Here is a 22157-nt window from a genome sequence, read left to right on the forward strand (position 1 = left end):
AGCTCCACAAAAGGCAGTGTCTTACCGTATTTGAATAGCTTACATTCTAATTGGTTTTTAAACTGTGTGCCTGGCTCACCTGTGACTTTTTATTCATCAGCATGTTTTGCTACAAGGTAGTGTGTCTTGTAATCTGCTCAGTTTTTGGTTTTAGAGTATTCCCTTAAAACGTATTTTACTATTTTGCTATTTCTTTGTGTTTTCAATAACTTGATCAGTTTTTTGTGTTATAGCAAACTTTTTTAAAAGCTTCATACGATACTTGCTGGAAGAAAAATTGCTTTTTTCTGTCTCTGAAATAAAAATTAAAAGGAATTTCTGTAAATTATTTTAAGGTTTCTATGAAATTGAAAAATTACATCATGTTATTTTGTTGCATTTGTCTTTTATAATGACATTTGTACCTTTACTTTTGAATGTTTTGATTTTTAGATATCAGTCTGTGGAACAGTAACTTGTGAGTATGAAACTGAAAAGGAATTAATTAACTGAGAATTGGTTTACATTTAAGATTTTGTTATAGCAAAGTATGTAAATGGAAAAATAACCTGGGTTTGTCTCACATATGTAACATTAACTTTCAGCTTGTTTACTGTAGTGATTAGTTTGAAGCTTTATGTAGAATAGTGGATAAGCCTTTATAGAGGATGTCATTGGTAATAAAGAGAAAAACTTTCACCTTTAACAAGATTTTGTCTTCTATACAGCTTGCCCAATTTAGGCAGCGGAAGGCGCAAACTGATGGTCAAAATGGATCAAAGAAGCAGAAAAAGAAGAAGAAAGCAGCAAACATCAAAGATGAAGAATCAATGCAAGATGGGATTGAAACTGATCGATCTCGAAGTGATGAAATATCCACATGCAGCAGTCGAAGGGGAGCAGCTGCTACTGCTGACTTTGCTATTATCAGGTCTTTGCATAGTGGAGAAATTATCAAGCACACCCAGGCTTACACCATTGAGGTAAGTTTGTCTCAGGCTATAAATAGTCACTTTTGGGGGTGAGTGGATATAAAATAATCCATTCATTTTGAGAGTGGGAATAAAGGATTTGGATGAGATTTTGCACGTTATTTCCTTTCTTCTATCTTAGTATGTCCAGAGAAGACACTTTCTACCTGCCTGTTGGTATAATTTTTTTTATTGTAGCCAGTTCCCTGTAGAGTATGGAAAGGGTGTTTGTACTGCTATACTCCTTAAATGTGCATAAGTTAATTTTGTTCTATTAGAAGTTGCAAACTGAAGTGGATTTTTGATCTCTGCACTTATGGCTACACCAAAATGCAAACCTAAACATCTTTCTTGTATTCATAATGTAATTTGAGTCACTCTGGTTAATGAGGACAAGGGATGAATTTAGAAATCACTACTGATGATTTCTAGGACTGGGTGGCTTAAGAGATTGATGAACAGTTACTCTACTTTTACTGCTTAATGAAATATAATCCTAATTGCTGTTGGCTGAAAGTACATGCTCTGGGAAGTTTGGGAGATGCTGTGTAACATACACTGGCAGTCCAGTTTAGTTCTGAGTGGACGTGAATTCATATAATGTCCTTACAGATAGAAGGGACAAGAAAGGCTGATATTATTTACTGAATAATTTACTCCATTCATGAAACCAGTGCTCCTGAAATGACATGAGTGGCATTCTGAGGAAGCATCTCAATGCAGATTCCCACCTATGTGAAGATGAATACAGTAATTTTTGAGAGATGTGGTACAGATGAATGCTCTGCATTTTGACTTGCCAGTCCTGTGCTGGGATAGACCATTTGTAACTATTTTGCCTCCATTATTGAATTTCCAGCAACTGAGGACTGAGAAATTGCATTTTTTTAAGTGTTTTTTGCATTTTTGTTGAAAAAAAACCTCAAACAACATGGTGGAGGGGTAGACAGACTAAATCATACATGCAAATGAAAACTTGTAAAGTAATTGATCCATTTATTTTACAGTTTTAAGCCTATAATACATACACTAGATTTCATATATTGCTTATATATATATATATATATCAATATATCAATACACTAGATCTGTCTCTTATACACATCTAGTATATATATATATATATCAATATATCAATACACTAGATGTTTTGAACCTTGTAGGTATGTGCTTTTGATATGAATTCTTAGAAAGCTCGTGTTAGGGCTTCAAAACTTTTTGGAGTAACTCAATAAAACTGTGCTCAACTCAGATTTTCCTGGAGGAGGTAAGAAATTTCATAACAATAACTATTTTCATAGATGAAGATGTGACTTTTTTGCCTTCTAGGAAAAGAGAAAGATGTACTTTATTAAATTAATCAGGTTATCTACAGCTAATGACAGAGGACTGCTTAGGGAAGAGAGGTGTTTAGAGAGAATTAACTGTTAATTAAACAACTTAACAACAACTTAAACTGTTAAACAACTTAAACTGTTGTTTTAGTAATTCAGTAGTCTACAAAAATATGACAACTGTCTACAAAAATATGACAACTGTATGATGTAATTGCCTTGCTCAAATACATTTTGAACTTGCAGATGGACTCTGCTAATGTATGTCCTTTGTTAGGATAAATCTACAGCTGGAGAAACAGGGTAAAGTACAGAGTCATGGAATAACTTTGGTTAAAAGGGACCTTTGAGGTCATCTAGTCCAATCCTGTGCTCAAAGCAGGTCTAATTAGATAAGGTTGGTCCTAGTGGCCTGTGTTGGCCTCTAAATGCATACAGTACAAGGCATAGATGATTTTAGAAATGGAAGAATTATCTGCACTGCAGTTGCTAAAGATTGTACACATACGTACATTATTAAGATGGTGTATGATTTTTCTGAGGTCTGTCTTACTCCCAAAGCAACTTACCTTTTGTTTAAACAAATAAATATGGAGATGCACAGGGGTTTCTGTTTTTTGAGGGGAAGGTGGTTTGTTTGTTTGTTTCTTTTTTAAAATGTATTTTTAAAAGAATAAGCATGGGAAACATGTAGGTTTGTAATTTGACTCTGTTGAGTTACTTAGTGACTTTTGAACCAGTATTCACTTCCACAAAAAAACCCTACCCCACTCCCAATTGGGAGGGCATTTTTCTTTGTTAAATGTGGTCTATAGCCTCCTTACTCACATTATTTAAATAAATAATCAGCAATTTGTAGTTGGAAGATGATTGCTAAAGGTTTTGCAGTATTAATTGCAGTATTAATAAAAGAGGAAAAACTCTTTCGGTGAATCACATAATTTACTGGTTTTAGTCTTAAAAGTGCAATGATTTGGAGAGAGAGTCTGTATTACAGTAATTGGATTGGAGCTTGCTGAGTTGAAATGGCAGCCAATGTAATAGGCAGTTTCAGGCTAATCTCTGCAAGGGGAGAATTACAGCTTTGAGCTGTTTGCTTTTTCACCCAACATTAAGTCGTTGTAGGTTGCTGTGTCAGAAGAGTGAGACAGGATTACTGGAAGCATTATGCAGGATCATCTTCTGGCTAAACTTTGATTCTAGTTATTTATTTTACTTTTTACTGGAACTGATTTTTAGAATTGTTCTTTCTGTACCACAAAATACAGACTCAGAACATCTGACTAGACTGCCTGTCTATGTAAAAATCTCGGCTGGGCTCCTCTGTGGTAGCTTTGTGGGTAGAAGTTTATCTCCTTGCAGTTCTTCTGGTACAATTTTAAGTCCCCAGTGGAATTAGCATGTCCAAAAACAAGTAAAAAAGGGGTCTCTTACTCAATATGAATATCAGAAAGTGAAATAGAGATACTCCTCTGGGAGCTTATTTCCGTTGCGAATGCAGAATAGTTTCTTTGCAGGGAGGACAAAAGTGTTTAGAATACAAAGAAGTTTTTTTGCAGTTATCCATTTCCTTTTTTTTTTCCCTTCTGTGTTCCTGAGGGTGGGTTCTTTTATCCCCCTGTACTCCCTCCAGTTGCAGAAACTATCCGGAAGAACTATCATTACTTAGCCATTAAATTCTGCCTTCCATCTGAACTCATTTGTGATCTCTCAGTTTTTCCATCTATTGTTGGAGGAACAATTTGCAAGAGTTCTTAGAGAAATTCCAGATGGTATTTGTTGGTGAAAGTCTCTTGTTTAATGTTGAATGCTTTTTGTCTTGTTTTCACGAAGAGAATATTTTTTGTCTTTATTCTGTTGCACCCTGATATCTTTAGGTGTTGACATCCATAGTGTCCTTTTCCATATAGAAGTAAAAATAGCCTAGACCACATTATAAAATGAACTGGAATCAATTAAAATCTTGGGTTTAGGATTGCTTCTTTTTGTGACTTCTACAAATGAAAATGGAAGAGAGCAAAAGCCACATCTAAGGTAAATAATTGCTGAGATCACCTTTTCTGGAAAGTCTTGAAACGATGGATTGGAGCACGCTGCTTTGCAAGAATGTCCTGATGACAGGAAAGCAAAAGAAATTAATCTGTGTCACAGTAAAATTGTCCTTAAGTCACCTGGGTAGTAAAAGCTATTATACAAAGCTTCTTAGAAAAGAAAAGTTCAAAGTTCTGTGATGAAGAATACCTGCTAATTGACTAAGGTTGGATTAGTAACTCGTCTTTCGTTTTTTAAAGGACAAATCCTTTTGGTAATAGTTTTAGAATAGCTTAACTGTTAACTGAAGTTGGTGATAAAGTTTATAGCTCCATGTTCATTGTTTTACTTCTATAAGGTGTTCCAGTTGTTAGTGTTTGATATTTTGACATAAAGGATTAGCAAGTAAGTGATTAAGAAGGAAACACTGGGTAGGATTTTTGAGAGCTGATGAAGAAAATTGAGAAAAATATGGAAGCATGTGAGCAGTATGGAAAAATATAGAGAATGCCTCAGTGAGAAAAGGTGTGAGTGGTGAATGTGGTAAGACATTCCTGTGATGGAAGCATGAATAAAAAGAGCAACTAATGGCTTTGACTAGAAAAGAGCTATTCTGGGATGTACAGTAAGGTGGAGGAATTGAAAAAAAGATATGGATAACTAAAATGTAGTAAAAATTAGCCTAGTCACTTCAGATAATATAGCATCCATTGAAACATGTTTTGAAATTGAAGAATGAAGAAAAGCAAATGTTTGGAAATAGTCTGTTCAATAGTAAAGTCAGTGCTACAAGAGAAGGTGGTAAATTCTCAGCAGCATATGGTTCTGACTGAAGCTAGTTATTCTTTCCATTTACCATCTGGCCAGAAAATTGCCAGGATAACTTGCCAATTTTCTTCAATTCATAAGACAACCTCTGGTATTATGACTTCCTTTATCTCTGTAAATACTGATATATAATAGATTTACTGGCACAGAAATTAGCTGTATTGGAATATGGTCTCTGCAAATACAGGGTATTTCACTTTAGATTAAACATTTATAAAGCCATGTTACCAAAGAATAGAAACCTAATTGAATGCTTAGGTTACGCCCCTGTTTGATGGTGTTTTCTGATACTATCAGAAGTTTACACACTGCAGAGTTCACTAACTTGCTGCAGGTTATATTCAGGTTGGCAGCGGTTTATCTCCACTAAAATGCACTTGGTTTAAATTAGATTATAGTAAATTGATTTGGGTCATAAATTACCTGGGAATTTTAATTGAATGGTTTTGATATTAGGAACTAAGGAAGACATGATAAGGCAATATAAAAGGATAGCCCTTCATATTCAGAATGTTCTAGAAGTGTTAAAGGCCCATAAGGCTCAGGATGACCTAGAGAGGATTTTATGTCTGGGGTATTCTGTTTACATTCTCTTTGTCTCATTTCTAGTCACAGTCTCCCTAATTAACTCACTGTTGATACTCTGTTAATTGCTAGAAACCCATCTGAAAATGTCCAAATCAAAATAAGTTGATCAAGAATTAATCCAGCCTTTTGTAGTTACATTTTTGTGACAGTTTTCACTGAGGTCATAAAAAAGTCACTAGTTTCCTTCAGGTAGAATTCTGTTCCATGAATATTACATCTATACCTTTTTCCATTGTGGTTTGAGTAATTTAGTACTGGATGTTGGTTCTTGTGAAATGTTTTATTGTCACCTAAGGAAGTTTTCCAAAGAAATATGAAAATCACTTCTCAGTTTTTCAGTTTTGTTTTGTGAATCCCAGCATATTGTTGGGTGTCCAGTGTCCAAGAACATGACTTTTCAGCAGTGCTTAACTGCATAGAGAAACAAATTACTGTAAAATGGGCCTGCTGTATTCCACAGGCTGATACTCCTTATTTTTCTATCATCTTGCAGTATTTCCTCTGAAGTATATAGATGGAACTTTTAAAAATTTTCTGAATACTGTTATCATTAAAGTTACCATCTGCAAAATTAAAGGAGATAGTTGCCTATAAAGAGTCTTTGAGATGTCTCTTGAATATATTTTAACAATCAATTACATTGTCACAGAAGAAAATACTAAATAAGGTGTTAAAACAATTTGCCAGAAGAGAGTAACTGTCTGCAGCAAGAAAATGCTGTGGGACATAGTTAATAGAATACATGCAAAACAACTGTGAGGGTGTAACAAATGCCTGTTCAAATGCCATGAAGCATTGAGAGAACTGATAAATAGCCTTGGCATTATCCTGTCAAAATATTTTGTGTTGCTAAGAGTGTGTAGTAAGAATTTTTTGAAATTATTTCCTTTCAAGCTGGACCTCTGTGCTCAAATGAGCTATGTAAAACCTAATTACTTTTGTTGACCAAAGAAGAATTGAAGTATACAGAACAGGTGGCTTGAGAGTGGAAGAAACTGGGTTTTGAAATAAAGTTGGTCAGGTCTTAGGAAGTAATATAGCTGCTTGGTGGGCAAGATTACTGCCTAAAAACGTTTACTACTTGCAATGTTGCTCTGATAGAGAAAGAATAACATGAAGTCTTACAGTCTGGAGTCTAACGTGTCAGCTCATAGGATTGAATTCTCTTTAGCTGGTTTTTAGCAGGGTTTGGATGGTCCCCTTAGCATAGGAGATGGTGCATTTAACTGGGGTTAATTTGGCCATCTTTCTGTCCTTAAAATCATAGAATCCCTTGGCAAAAATACTTGGTTTTAATATGCAAACAACCATCTAGATCCAGGACTGAAGTTGGCATTTTAGAAAGATTATTTGTGCTGCTTACAGATATTGTATACTTAAACTGATGGAGCACTATGCGGTTTTGACAATTTTGTAAAATATATTTTAGACTTTTTAAATTGTATTTTATTTTATATTGGTATTCAGAAAGGACTAGCAATATATTAACTTCTTTAAAAAATATCAAATCTAGTCAAATTGCCATAACAAAATTAGAGAATTTTTTTCAGTAATGAACTTCCTTTGAGAATTCATATTTTCTCACTCTGGCCTAAGCTTCAACCTACAAATTCTTTGCCTTTTTCTATAATTATCTACTACGTTTATCTATGTAGAATTTATCTGAGGATGTACAAATTCATTTTTCATCTCGAGAGACTATTTTTATAATTCAAAAACATTACAAGGCACAAAACTATTGAAGAAGTCAATACTTCGGACTACTTGTTTGTGTTTTTTACATGTTGGAGAAGTGCCTATATTTCATGCTGTATATAAAGATTTGAAGAGTTCTTAGATCTAGCTATATACATACACATTCATAGTAACTCTTTTGAACTTCTGTAGGAATGCTTCTAATTATTCTTTGTGAAGACTCCTGAATTGGAACAAACCATGAAAAACTGTAGGATAATAACCATGTATTTGTTATCAGTGTTATGAAAAAAAAATAATATGGTTTTCTCTGATTTTATTTCTTCTGGAGGATTTTGTCCTAGACTAAGGACATAGACTACAAACAAGATGTAATTTTTTGTATAAATGTATATATACACAAATACTCATATAAATAATATGAATAAAATAGATTTGTGTGAAAATGAAATATTTTTAAATATTAATTCTGTATTCCATAGCAGAAACACTTTGGTCACCCTAGAGTTTTGAAACATAATTTTGATTTCTCTTTCAATTTGTGTCTTATTTTTGATGTGGACCTCTTTTCATTTTTTAAAATTATATGTACTGTATGAATTTTAACTTCCAAATAAACATTTTAAAGTAATGTTGTGCACTCTGTACATAAAACGATACCTTTGTTTAGGTTAATTACATTCTGGACCTGCATCTCGGATTCAAAATATGTAGAATCAATGTTGTTAGAATTGTAAAAACTGCAGAACTTCAGGAGGTCTGAGTGGTAGATTACTTTGAAAAAAAACAAACTAAACAAAATACAGTTGACATTCCAAATTTTACCTATGTCTACATAAAAACATCAACATCAAAAAAACCTCTACATCAAAACATACCATGTTCCTTTGAATTTAAGCCTGACAGAACTCAATATAAAATTGAGACAGATTTAATGTGAGGCTGGCTAACATGTTAAGTGAATTTTGGACAAGCTCTTATTATGGGCACATCATTTTTGCCAAAGTAGTTCTAACTTACACTTTTCAAGTTTTCAAGTTTTTCTATCATGTACCCTTATTCCATGATAGTGCACCTTATAGACATAATTTGCATCTTTCCCACAAAGGTTTTGATTCTCAGACTTGATATATTTTATGTAGTTCATCGGGACACACTGCATTTCATTCAGGTGTCTACCATGGCACATTTATGCTCAGTTTGTTAAGGCATTGTTCTTTTAATTCCTCTGCTTCATTCAATCACAAGATTCGAGACTGACCATTTATCATGCCTTGGTTTCCATGCAAGATGAAGGATGAGTGTTTGTTTTAAAATACTAGTCAACATCAAAAGTATTGCATGTATGAAAATGTTGTTCTTTGCAAGACTGTGTTCTTAAGCCGGTGAAGTTCCTAATTAGGTAAAATTGATAGAGCAAAGTTATTTGCATGGTACTTCTTAGTTCTTTTTAAAAAAGGAAAATACATCCCAGAAAATTAAGTTAAATTTCCAGAATATTCTTCTGCACCTGTAGTTGTTTGAAGATTTTATCATGTCATTATAGTGTTTCTGTGACTGTAGTTCAATAGCAAAATGACTTTATTAAATCTGGGATTTCAAGCAAGTGAAGGCGACCATTGCTGTACATATACTCTTGCCAAATTCATGTACACCTTGGTGTTTTCAAATACTGTAAAATGGAAAATGTCTTGTTTAGTATTTTTAGAGTGCCATCATTGTAAATATTTTAATATTTTATTTTAGCCAGAAAGTGAAATTTCCACCACAGTAGAAGATTACAGTTCTGAGGTAAGACTGAAGTAATGTTTTTCCTAGCTTTTCTTTCACCCTTTTCTGTTACGTATTTGTTGCAATGTTTTGCATAGTTTTTCACAAAGAGAAGGAAAGAAAGAGATGTGATATTATTGACAAATCTGTTGCATGTTATTACTGGTATGATCAATGTACCATTAAAGTAAGCATTATGTCAACTCCATAATGGGCTGGCTACTGTAATAAATAATGCAGTATATACATAAACTGTTGTAGCAATGTCATCCTTAAGGTCGTAATAATGCTTTGTATTGCTGTGGGAGTAGTGGCTGTGCATAATCTCTACTAATTTTCTGTGGGAGACTATTTAACAAGTTGATTACATTTTAATGAGTTTCAAAGCAGCCTCAGTTACTGGCTGAGTGTCAGTCTGCTGGTGGGAGATGATGAGTGATTGCCTGTGCATCACTTGTTGTTTGGCTGGTTTATTTTCTTTCACTTATTAAGCTGACTGTATCTCAGCCCATGAATTTGAGTTGCTTTTGCCATTCCAGTTCTCTCCTCCGCCCTGCTGGTGGGGGAGTGACTGACTGGAGTGGGGGCTTAGCTGCTAGCCAGAGACAGCCCACACATTGGCATCTACAGCTCATCTCTGTCACATTGAAGGGTAGTTGTGTGTGTGGAACTTGGGTCCTGGCAGATAAAAAGTTATGTTTGTAAGGAGTAAACTACTTCATGCATAAATGTCGGTCAAGAACATGCAGCAAAAAAATAGCCATAGAATATCTGAACACAGTGAGAATTCGTTTTAGTTTGAAAATCTAATTTTTCATGTCTCAAACAATCACTTTGTGTAGGGACAGTCTGGGTTTTATTTTGCAGTTCACTGTGCTAAACACTTTATAAAAAACACACCCAGAATCTTAAGCTTGGGAACAAGTAGGAGGGGATGAAGTAAATCAAATGAATCTCATTGCTGTTTGCCATCAGGAGTGTAGTATACATACTTTTGAAGAACTGCCATGACTGTAGTGATGAATATTTTTAGAATATGCATCACTGTGGTATGTGATTACTTCTAAATGGAATTTGCAGTATTTGAAGAATGAACCCTTGAAAACAGTTGACAATGTCATTGATATTCATGTATTTTGACAAGTGAGACATATTACGTATATAATGAGATATGGATGCAATTCTGATCACTTCTGAGGTGGTAGCAAGCAGTGCTGGAGACTGTTTGCAAAAGCTGAAGAAAACATGTTTTTGCACAAGGCAGCAGGATACAGAAAACATTTGGTGTAATGCCTCATGGTAATTGTGGATGTGTTCTGATTTTAGTGTTTTGGGCTTCAGTTTCAGTTGAATTTAAAACTATCATTTTAACATGAAGTTTCTTTGTGGAGTAGAAATCCTCTCCCACAAAACCCCCAAAATATGCTGAAATTAATTTTCCCAAGTTGACCTAATTGCTAATTGTAGCTAAGTTCCATACAGTCAGTTGTGACATAACTAGAAAATTGAGGAGAGGCTAAGAACATTGACAAGCAGTGTTCAGTGTCTAAATACTGATTTTTACAAAGGAATCAGGTGTCCAAAATGTACAAGAAAGGGTAGAGGGGGAAGGAAAACATGAGGTAAAATTGTTATTCTGTTCCATATACTTTTCTATGTTTCTACTACCAAATCAAACAAGTCTTTTAAGGAGAATAGTATGTATTGATTTATGTTGAGTATTAATTTATTATTTATAGAGGGAAATCTCTGCAGTAATGGTATTAATGTTGTAAGTAGTTATACATTATATGTTAATACTGCTATGTTTGAGATATAATTTCAGATCTTCCAAGGTCTTAGGAACATTAGGTAGGGTGATTTCATAAATGTAATCCTGACCTCTGGTGGAATTTCTCATGAATCACTGCCTTAATTCAGTGGTGGAAGTTGGTTTTCCTTGTGTTTCTCAGGAACAAGATTCCTTTCATTTGCCTTAAGCATATTATCTTAAGTATTAACTGATGCAGTAGAAATGCAGTTTTTATTTTTAGCCAATAGACTACAGATTAGATTTTACTTTATAGTACTAAATAATATTTCTAGGAATTATTTTAAATAATGCAAGGAAGGAAGAACAGTCAGAATGTTCTTTGAGAGACTTCCATAAGCTTTACTTGTTTCATATTGTTTATTCACCAAAACTGTGACTGCTGAGTAATGTATTATAAAATTTAATCTATTATTATTTTGTGATTATTTGCTCATGCAATTTTTTCCAGAGCTCTTGTTACTTCTTGGTTCCATTATGTTAAAATGCTATGTGGTTTGATTCTTTCAATGTTTAATTGTTTCATGGGGTATGTGTAACTAAACACATCATAAGTAATTAAGGCATAAGAATATTTCAGTTTTAAAGGTCAACTGCAAAGCTTTCAAAGAAGAAATAATAAGAATCTACATTAAGAGCATTTATAGACTTGGAGAAAATCTCTAAATGGGCAAATCAGTGGGACTGTAAGTCAAAACACAGGAGTCCTGCAGCCTTGTTTAGCCATTTACTAACACTCAAGTTGGCATCTGAACTACTGAATTAATGTATTTCAGATGAGTGGAAAATATAATTTTAAATTAAGATTATTTTAACACTAATAACTCATTACCAATTGTCTGTCTACTCTTACACAGCAGAATTTGTCATGCCAGGGGTTGCCAGGCTGTTCCCAGGGTTTCCATCAACACATCACCATGCTCCGGCTCTCTGACTGGGGTTTTTTTCACAGATTGCAGTGCAATTTGTTTCCTTGTCATGTTTCCACTTGCACTTTGCCAGAGGACATAAGTCATTTGAAAGAAGAAGGTATCAGATGGACTAGCATGGACTAGCATGTTGCTGTATGCATCACTTGTGTGTCGAAGAGTTACGCTCCCATGAAATGGAGCAGGGTTTCTGATGTTCCAGACAGTTGATTAGAATGTGTGTAGCAAAGTCCCTTTTATAAGTTAAAGATCTTTTGTAGAATTTTGATCTGCTGAGCAGTCTGAAACAGCTAATGAGATAAGACTTTTGTGCCTTTCCTATTAGCTCTTGTTATAAAGTGTCTTTGATAGTCGCACATAGCCATGATTCATGGGAGAAGAAGTGTATCCACTGTGGTAGATTACAATGATTGTATGCTGCATCTTCATCAATTAAGCCTATGTAAAATGGGAGTTAAAAGGGGAAAGGAAAGATTCTATAGAAGTTTCTATTGAACTACTAGTGTTATTAATCTGGGACATCCACCAAAATCTGAATAAAGATGTTGGTGCCAGGCGCTGTGTAGACATTTGTGTGTCTGAACATAGAGCAAACATCTGGCAATACACAAGTGAAACACAGTCCCTCTGTGAGTTGCCTGGGCTGCTGCTTGCTGCAATTTTCTTTATTCCTGCTAAACTCTGTGGTGTCTTCTTTTTAATGAGAAAATCAGAAGTGAAAGGGCACTGTGTCCTCTTTGCAAATTCTCTAATGCAGATGTATTCATTCGCCTAATACAAATTCAGTGGCTGTATTGATCCCATTTATAACAGTGCACTTATTGATTTGCTCAGGCATGATAGCTATTGTAAGTAAGCCCTGATCTAGGCTATGGCAGACATCTGAGCAATACAGCTTCTTTTTTTTGATTTAAGCATAGTATTTGGGTCTGAAATACTGTGATGCCTTTCCATTTCTAGTACCATTATTTTTGTTTCAGGCTCTGATGTAATAACGAGCTCTGAGAAATGCAGCTGTTCTTGCTTTCTCATTTTTGAACATAGGTCTGCTGTTTTAAAAGCCTGTCTGTCTGTTTGATCATTGCTCATGTGTACACAGCATCTTCTTTTCATTTTGTTTTTTTTTTTTTTTTACCTATAACTGCTACTTTGGCTTGTGCTTGCCTTTTGGAGATTTGCTGGTTTTGGTTTGTACAGTCAGTAGAATCAAAATTCTCAGAGAAACTGAAAGGGCTTGCAGTGTTAGGTGAGTGAAAGAGGATTTATTTTCAAATGTCTTATGTCAAATGTATAATTTCTGCTCTTTTTCAATTTCATAAAATTCCTTCAAATTGGGAATTAAAGTCTATGATACTGCCTTTCATCCGCTGTGAAGAGATAGGTGACTTCCAAAAAGACTAAATCTTGTGGTGTATAAGAATCTTTCAGAAAGCATAGCTATGTTTAGTAATATTTAAAAATACGGAACATATAATTTAAAATGCAGTAGTGATGTGTTTTAATGATTTAAAATATAAAGCTTTGCATTGACCTTTAAATCTGAATTCCTTTGTTTTCTCTAGATGTTGATTGGTAATAATATTTTTGGTTTTAGACAATAGTGATTATTTTTACAATTTGGGGTGGTTTAGCTATTATCTATACTTACTTTGTTGCAATTTACTATATAGAAAGCTATTTTGGATTTAAAATTAAATAAATTTTTGTAGCATAACAATTCTTGTGGGTCTGCAGAAATTGCCACATAAGATTCAAGTAAGTGGGAAATAAGAATCAAGCATTATTTCAAGTAATGTATTTAGAAATTGTCTTTATACAGGTAAATGGTTGCAGTTTTGTGACAAGAACAGCTATATCTGCAGACTTAATCAGGGTACAGTATTGCAAATTGAACCAGAATACTAATGGAGAATACTAAACACCTCAATTTGTTTTGAATAAAAACTGTGTGGCTGACTAATACTTTATTTTGCATGCTGTGCTCTGCATCTGCATTGTTTGCTATATTAATATAGTGTATCATTAAACTTGAAATGCAAACCAGTTTAGTCCATCTATTAAGGCTAAGGTTGTAGAGCACAACTCGCAGAAACCTTTTGTGTCAGTGCTTTAGAGGTGTGAATTACACTAACAAAGGAGGTTACCATGGCAATAAGGTCTTTGATGCTGTATTGTATGTTAATGTTCTAAGGAGGCATTTGGTACAGAATTTGATGCTTGATACTTTACTTGATAATTTACTGTGATAAAACATAAAAATTGGCATGTAAAGGAACTTGGATTGATTTAGGAAGAAGAATTTGGAGTTGGAGAAATTCATTCAGAGCATGGAATGCAGCACTCACACACACAGCTAGAAGTGATGGAGAATCAATTGGCTGGGAAACAAGAGATTGAAGAACTAAGCAGAGAGATAGAAGAAATGAGGGCAGCCTATGGTACAGAAGGATTGCAACAGGTATAATTACCTTATGTTGCTTTCTACTTGCTATTTGGTTACATGCAAAAATGCAGAGCCTCACCGGGAAGAGTTCACATTAATGGTAACTGTTCAGAATGCACTCAGTGTGTGATATTGAATTAATTACACATAATTTCTTTTAATCCTAGGCCATGTGTTCTATTACTTTGAACAGCATTTCCATTGTGTGTCCTTTTTCTCTGTATTTTGTGACTAAAATTCAAATTATGTTTGCAGTGAGTTTCTTCAATTTAGGAATGGAAAGACAAATTTCTTCAAGAAAAACCCTAATTCTTCTCCACATATGCAAAGACTTCTATGTCTTCCTGTTCCTCCAACATCAAAAAACCTCAGGTTTTACTCCCTAAGGAGTAATACAACTGAATGAAAATATATTTGTAGTCAGACTTCACAGTGTGAAATGGAAAAACAACAGTGTCAGAATGTTCTAATTTAAAACACCTAATAATTTGGGTTTACAAGAAAGCATTTCTTACTTTAAAAATACCATTGGTATATAAACTTAAGTTTTAAAGTAAAGAATAGTCTTCCAGTTTAAACCAGTGGTGCGGTGCACTCAAGTCAGTGCTTTGTTGTGCTTTATGTCTTGTCTGTCTCCTAATTTGGATTCAAATTATGTCACTGTATTTGGCTATTCTTTTGCAAAGTACTATAAAATTTTTTAAATGTTCTAATACTCCATTTTTGCCATTGCAGCACTATATTATTATTATTATTATTATTATTATTATTATTATTATTATTATTATTATTATTATTTCATCTGTATAATAGATGTAATTTTGTCCACCATAGTACCAGTTAAGTGGTTGCCCCAGAAGAGGTGGTTTATTTTTTGTCTGATGTTGAGCTTTAATTGCAGTGTCTTGTATCTGTTGTGCTAAACATAAGAGTCATAATTATAGCATAATAAAGAAAGTTAGCATTTCTAATGATTGCAAATACTGTTAATTTTTTCCTGAAAGGGTAGAAAGTGAAAATGTTTGAATTTTTTAAATGCTATAATTGCAATTTTTAAAATAAAAATATATTAAAACAGAATTGAGTGTGTTCGGATTTGGGGCTGTGGTACAATAATATTTTAATAGTTGCAGTGTATTTTTGTGTGATAGTGGTACAGTGCCTAGTATCTCAGTTGAGAAATTCATATGGTTTATTTTTCAGAAGAAACAAAAGAATTGTAAAAGGGGAGTGGGGAAGATAGTTGTGCGCTTTAGTTCTGCCTGTTTGTCAAGAACAGAGATTGAATTTAAAAAGTTGGAAATGATGTACCATGATGTGCTTTGGAACTGACATATTTACTTACTCAGTTTCATTGAATAGATGCAAAAGCAAAGGTTCTTAAGTTCCTGATCTGTTCCTAATTTTCTTCACTATAACAAACATTTAATATTTCCATTAGGTCTGTACTTTTCAAGTAGGTGTTGACTTCTGTGTTCCAAAAATAACTTTATCTGGAAGCATTACCACGTTAGCATTAGCCAAGATTCAGCATGTAACTCGGTGAAGCTTTTTTTGGGGAACATTGTAAACAAAACAGTTACAGAATACTACTAATGGTTTAAGGAGTTTGTGATATGTAGAGATGAGGCTTCCACTAGCCTTAAATGAGTTCAAACTGAGAAAGAAACTTTATACTGATACATGATTATACAAATGCATACAAAATATTGCCAATCAATATTGTAGAATTTCTGACTGCTTAAATGTAATCCTAGAAAAAATTTAAACAGTTGGCAAAGAATTTTTTTGTACTCTTGTGATTTCTTTATCATTACAAATTACAAAAGATTCATCTGTTAAATATGCTGTATCCATTTTGCAACTTGAAATGGTTTTCTCATGAAGTTATGAATGACTTCCCTGGGTTCACAGTGTAGGATACTGCACGGTATCTATTACTCTTTAGTACAATGAATGCTATTTCAAGTGAGAGATGATATAACTTGCATTTATTGTGGGGAAAAGTGTGTGAACATGAGTAGTTGCACGAAACTGCTGAAACGCTATTAGTAGATATTCTGGTGTCCTTTATGATGGTTTGTTTATGTGGCCACACTTTTTATCTTAAAATCAAGTTATATATTTAACTAATTAACATTCTTAAAAGTTCAGATTTTGTAATTTGTTAACTGTATTTTATGGAGAGATCATGTATTGCTCAATGAGGGGGAAAATCTCTGTTTCTGAAATTTTTACAAATAGAGTTTGTGAAAATATAAAAGCTCTACTAGTGAGACACCTTTTAAACAAAGAGGCTAGGGATGACTTATTCCTACTTAACTAAAATTAGCTAGTATTTTTTGACTGTGGTTTTCATATGCATTACTAGTTTAAATTTTATCTTTTACAGCTGCAAGAATTTGAAGCTGCTATCAAAAAAAGAGATGACATTATCACTCAGCTCACTACTAACCTACAGCAGGCACGGAAAGAAAAGGATGAAACCATGAGGGAGTTCTTGGAGCTTACTGAGCAAAGTCAAAAACTGCAAATTCAGTTTCAGCATGTAAGTTATACAGCTACCAACACTTACTTGGGTTTGACGAGATGTCACTTTGGAGGCTTTATAAACAGCTACTTCCTGCAGAAAAATTTTTTGTGCATTTTTCAAACATCAGCCTCTTAGCATAGATCAGCAGTCATTTTCCTGGTCCTACAGTTGTTGTTATAGTACCTGTTTTATTATAAGGATTAACAATAAAATGATAAGTATTAGTCTGGTTTTTTCCTGTTATGTGGTGATAGCTTCTGATAAATACTGAATTATGTCGGTTATACTGGGGAAAATCATTTGGGGAGTTAGTTCTCAGAGCTTTGGGCAGAAATGTTACCTTTAAAATCAAAATATCCAGCCATCAGCTTCCATGGGGCACAGCTTCACATTCCAGTCTTTCCATTTTTGGATAAAAGCTTCCTTTGTGGTATTATTAAAAGATAATTTAAATAACAAAGTGAGGCTTCAGAAAGACATTTCCTCTAAAAATCATGGTGATTGCGGTGCCACAGGCACAGAGACTACACCTTACAGTGTTGCATTTGAATATTGTAGTATTTCATGCTGTTTAAGTACATTATATAGCTTATTTTGGGCTTCAAGTGGATTATATTCTGAAGCCTGAGATTTTATTATTAAAAATCTGATTATGGGCTCCACAACTGCACCTAGTTGGTTTTACTACATACTGATGTATTTGAGACACTACGGTCCTATGTTAGCTCACCATGAATATTTAATTAATATGAAATATCTTTTTATTTGTTGTCCATCCCTAATAAATGAGGATGTTTGACTTCCTCCAAAAGAACTTAGAAATCTTTTGCCTTGATGTGGAAGAAATAAAGATCACTATTTCTGTATGTAGCACAAGCTGTTTCTGAAAAACCTGATATATTTTAGGTTTTATTTCTTTAAAATTCAAGTTGCAGGCAAGTGAAGCCCTAAGGAACAGCAGCCATAGTTGCACAGCTGCTGATTTATTGCAAGCCAAGCAACAGATACTTTCGCATCAGCAACAGCTAGAAGAACAAGAATGTCTACTTAAGAATTATCAAAAAAAGAATGAAGAATTTGAAGAGCAGATTGCACATCTTCAAGAGAAAATTGTGACATATGAAATGGTATGTTCCTTACTATAAAGATCTCTTTTCCTAAACACTTTTTAGGATTTTGTAATTCCTTTGAAATAAAAGAAGCCAAAGCACAGATAATGAGTGTGCTGCATAGAATGCATACAATGATTTTAAGTTTTTCATAGTTTCTGTTAACTAACACAATATGTATATAATTTAAAACTCTATAAATTTTATGTCAGTATTATGTATTATTTTTTAAAAAGTTGTAGAAATATTTAGAGTAAATGATGAAACTATATTTCATATGTTAAAACACCTTCTATGAATGACGTGATTTTAGGGAAAAAATGAAATTACCTGCTTGAACATTCTTCTCTGCATTAAGCAAAGAATGAATTTTGTGCTTTGTGTACTTCTTTATTTTTCTTTGTGGAAAACATTTTAAAACCATCTAAAAAATCAAATATTATTGAAAGTGATAAAGACACTGGGGGTTGTAAAGAATAGGGGAAGGGCATGATGGCATGGGTGGGGTAGGAGTTCTCAGTCATTCCAAGGGTACAGGAAACCTCCAAATAAAGTCAACAAATAATTTATATTTATGTTTTATAACTAACATTGCCTTCTAACCTTCTAAAGAAGACTAAATAGCAAAGTGTGTAAAAGTTCTTCCATGTTCACATAATTAGCTAAAAATAAGAACATAGTTTTCCTCTTTTTTTTTAAGGAAAAACAGAAAAAGGAGGAAGAAGATTTGAGTAAATTACAAGAAAAAGAAGCTTTAGTTGAAGAGCTGGAAGCAAAACTTGGAGAGGAGGAAAAAAATTCATTTCAGCTAAAGGAAAAACTATCAGATGTCAGCCAATCACTTGAAGAATTGAAAGAAGAGATTTCACTGAGGAACCAGCAGATAAGTGATATGAAAGTTGAACTTACCACCTACAAACAGAAAGAAAGACAATGTTCTGATGAAATAAAACAATTAATGGGAACTGTGGAAGAACTGCAGAAACGATGTTTTAAAGACAGCCAGTCTGAAGCTGACATTGTGCAAAGAATGGAGTTAGAAACACAAAGGAGACTGGCACAACTTCAGGCTGAATTAGATGAAATGCACGGCCAGCAGATTGTACAGATGAAGCAAGAATTAATTAAGCAGCATGCAGTGGAAGTAGAACAGCGTCTTTTGCAACAAAAAGTAGAATTGGAGCAAACTTCAAGCCTCTGTTTTAATGAGAATGTTAATAAAGATCAAATGCATTTAATGAATATTAAAATTAATGAATTGAATGTGAAATTGCAGGATGCTGAAAAGGAAAGGGAAAAAATAAAGCAAGAATTGTCACAACAGATGGAAGTTATTGCAACAGAGAAATCTCTTCAACAAACTAGAATTGAAGATCTTCTTCAAGAATTGAATTTTTCAAGAGAGCAGGTTCAAAGAGCCAAGCAAACTATAGTGGATATGGAATGTAGATTAAATGAAGCTGAAAAATACCAGTTTGTGATTGAAGATTTAAAAATTCAGCTGGCTTCTGCCTCTGAATTCAGGAAAGACTTGGAATTAAAACATGAGGCAGAAATCACAAATTACAAAATAAAACTTGAAATGCTAGAAAGGGAGAAGGATGCAGTTTTGGACAGGATGGCAGAATCTCAAGAAGCAGAATTAGAGAGACTGCGGACAAATCTTCTGTTTAGTCATGAAGAGGAACTTTCCAGGCTTAAAGAAGACTTAGAAAAAGAGCACATGGTGAACATGGAAAGCCTTAAACACAACTTGAATATGTACCATAAACAGCAGTTAGATGAAGTACAAAATGAAATGAGTCAAAAGATAGAAGCCATGCAATATGAAAAGGACAACTTAATCACAAAGCAAAATCAGTTGATTTTAGAGATTACAAACCTGAAAGATTTACAGCAGTCTATTGTAAATTCTAAATCTGAAGAAATGACACTTCAAATCCATGAACTGGAGAAGGAGATTGAAGTGCTTAGGCAAGAGGAAAAAGAGAAGGGTACCCTTGAACAAGAAATACAAGAGCTGCAGCTTAAAACTGAGTTGATGCAGGAACAAATGAGGGAGAGAGAAGATACTCTTCAAAAAAAATGTTCAGAACTAGAAACACAAAATAATATTCTTAAGGGGGAAAATGAAACTCTGGAAGAAAAATTAAAAAATATGTTGGTATGCTCTGAAGAAAACATGCTTTGTAGCAGTAGTGTTAGCTCTAAGACAGAAATTTCGGACTTGCAGAAACAAATAGAAAATCTGATCACTGAAAATGAGCAACTTAAAAACCAAAACAGTATCCTCCAAGAGGATACTGAAAGGCAGAAGAGTGCCTTTTCATTGACTGAGAAAAAACTTGAAGCTAGTTGTGAAGAACTACAGAAAGAATGTGCAAGTCTTCTGAAGGCAAAAACTGAGTTAGAAGAGAACAAGAAAAAGCAGGAAGCTGAATATAAAAGCAAACTCAAAGCTTTGAATGAAAAAATCTGCCACTTACAAAGCAATAGACCTAAACCCTCTGGTTTTGAAGGAAGTAAAGAAAAGAAGGTGTCCAGACAAGACATATTTGAAGCTGGAGAAGTTGTTGAGAAAGATGCAACAGAACTTATGGAAAAGCTTCAGGTTACTCAGCGTGAAAAAGCGGAATTATCCCTTAGACTTTCAGATCTCTCTGAACAGTTAAAATCAAAGGATAGTGAAATCTGTCATTTAAATGAAAAAGTAAAATCCTTAAGAGATGAGAAAGAGCAAATTCTAGTAAAATGTAAAGAACTAGAAGTCACAGTTAGTAATGTTCAGAGAACAAATAGTAGTAGTAAGGACGCTAGGAAAAAAGGCTCTAAAGGAAAATCTCTAAAGACTGCTACTCTAGCATCTGAAAGTAGGAATAAATCCCCTGGTTCAAAGAAGAAATCTGATGAAGGAATAAATTCAAGAGGTAATCTAAGTTCTGGTAAAGACTGCAGCCGTGAGGTATCAAAAAGGAAGGAGGTCCAGCAAATGCTGAAAGCAGAACAGCAGTCCATTGTGGAACATGTGCATGGGATGCCAGACAGGCAGACAGAGGAAACATCACTAACAGCCATTACACAGAGGGAAAATAACCTTCAGCAGCAAGTGGATGCCTTAAAATCAGAACAGGTATGTGATGTAAAACAGTATAGAAAATACTTTAACTATGAAAATTTATAGGAGCTTACACTTGAAAATTTGCAGCATGTTTTTTCCAATTGGCTGCTTTGAAGTATAGGTGTGTGTGTCAGTGGTTGAAAGGTTTGTGGCCACCGGTTGAAAGGTGTTACATGAATGACCAGAATTATAAGCATATTCAATGTGTATGAGGATACTTTTTGAATGAAAAAATACTCTTCCCTTGCGTTTATTAAATCAACAGCAACCACAAAAAGGTAAGAAGATTACCAGCGCACTTCATATTTTAATGCAGCATTTCACTTACTTAAGGGGAAAATTTGTTTTGAACATAATCTTTTATTCTGTGATTAGTTTTTCAGTTCTCTAAGTACTTATTCAAACAGTATAAAAAATAATGAAACTTCATCAGTCATCTTTGACCAAACTTATGAAATATCAAACTTGTGAAATAATAAAATTACGTTACCAAATTTTGTTGTTAACTGGTTATCACTTTTTAAGAAATGTATCTGGATGTGATAATGAGAACACATATCATGTGATTCTAACTATTCTCTTAAGTTTTGCTGACACAATTTTTGCTTGTATTTCTTGGTATTGTAAATTGATTGTAGGTAAAATGGAAAGGATTCTTATTTGTCAATATAAGTAGCTAAGTACTGAGTTACCAGTATTTAATTAGGCGGTGGAATCAGAAATCTATATATAAATTTAAATTAAATACACTAGTGAAGTTCAATAGCATGCTGCAAGGTGTATGCAGCTAAGTGTTCTGTGGAAATAGATGTTAAGCAGACTTGTAATTTTTAAACTTTTTTTTTCATGTTATAAAAGTCAACCTAAAAGTGAACTAATACCACCAACTGCCTAATATTGCATTGTAGTTCATTCACTTCCTAAGAAATAAAATCACAAGCAAAGCCACATTGGAAACAGTTGTTAGATTATAAAAAATAGCTTTAGCTTTGTGATGGCTTGGTTTAGGGTTTTTTGTT

At 33.9% G+C, this 22157-nt stretch overlaps 1 protein-coding gene across 8 annotated transcripts in view; it reads left to right on the plus strand.

The window, feature by feature from the left end:
- AKAP9 (A-kinase anchoring protein 9) overlaps positions 1–22157 on the plus strand; it is a 104000-nt gene that overhangs the window by 23486 nt on the left and 58357 nt on the right. For 5 of the 8 annotated variants that reach the window (XR_001519398.3, XM_015617738.3, XM_015617740.3 and 2 more), the window contains exons 2-8: positions 708–962; positions 9173–9217; positions 13755–13808; positions 14226–14393; positions 16771–16926; positions 17841–18038; positions 18721–21150. Coding sequence is in view for 7 of the 8 variants with exons in the window: in XM_015617738.3 (XP_015473224.1) it covers positions 708–962; positions 9173–9217; positions 13755–13808; positions 14226–14393; positions 16771–16926; positions 17841–18038; positions 18721–21150 (3306 nt within the window). In the remaining variant the exon portion in view is untranslated. The remainder of the gene's footprint in view (positions 1–707; positions 963–9172; positions 9218–13754; positions 13809–14225; positions 14394–16770; positions 16927–17840; positions 18039–18720; positions 21151–22157) is intronic. The other 3 variants (XM_015617741.3, XM_015617742.3, XM_015617743.3) reach the window with 3 other exon arrangements.

This window comes from Parus major, chromosome 2 (assembly GCF_001522545.3).
Source record: "Parus major isolate Abel chromosome 2, Parus_major1.1, whole genome shotgun sequence".
Taxonomy (NCBI): Eukaryota; Metazoa; Chordata; class Aves; order Passeriformes; family Paridae; genus Parus; species Parus major.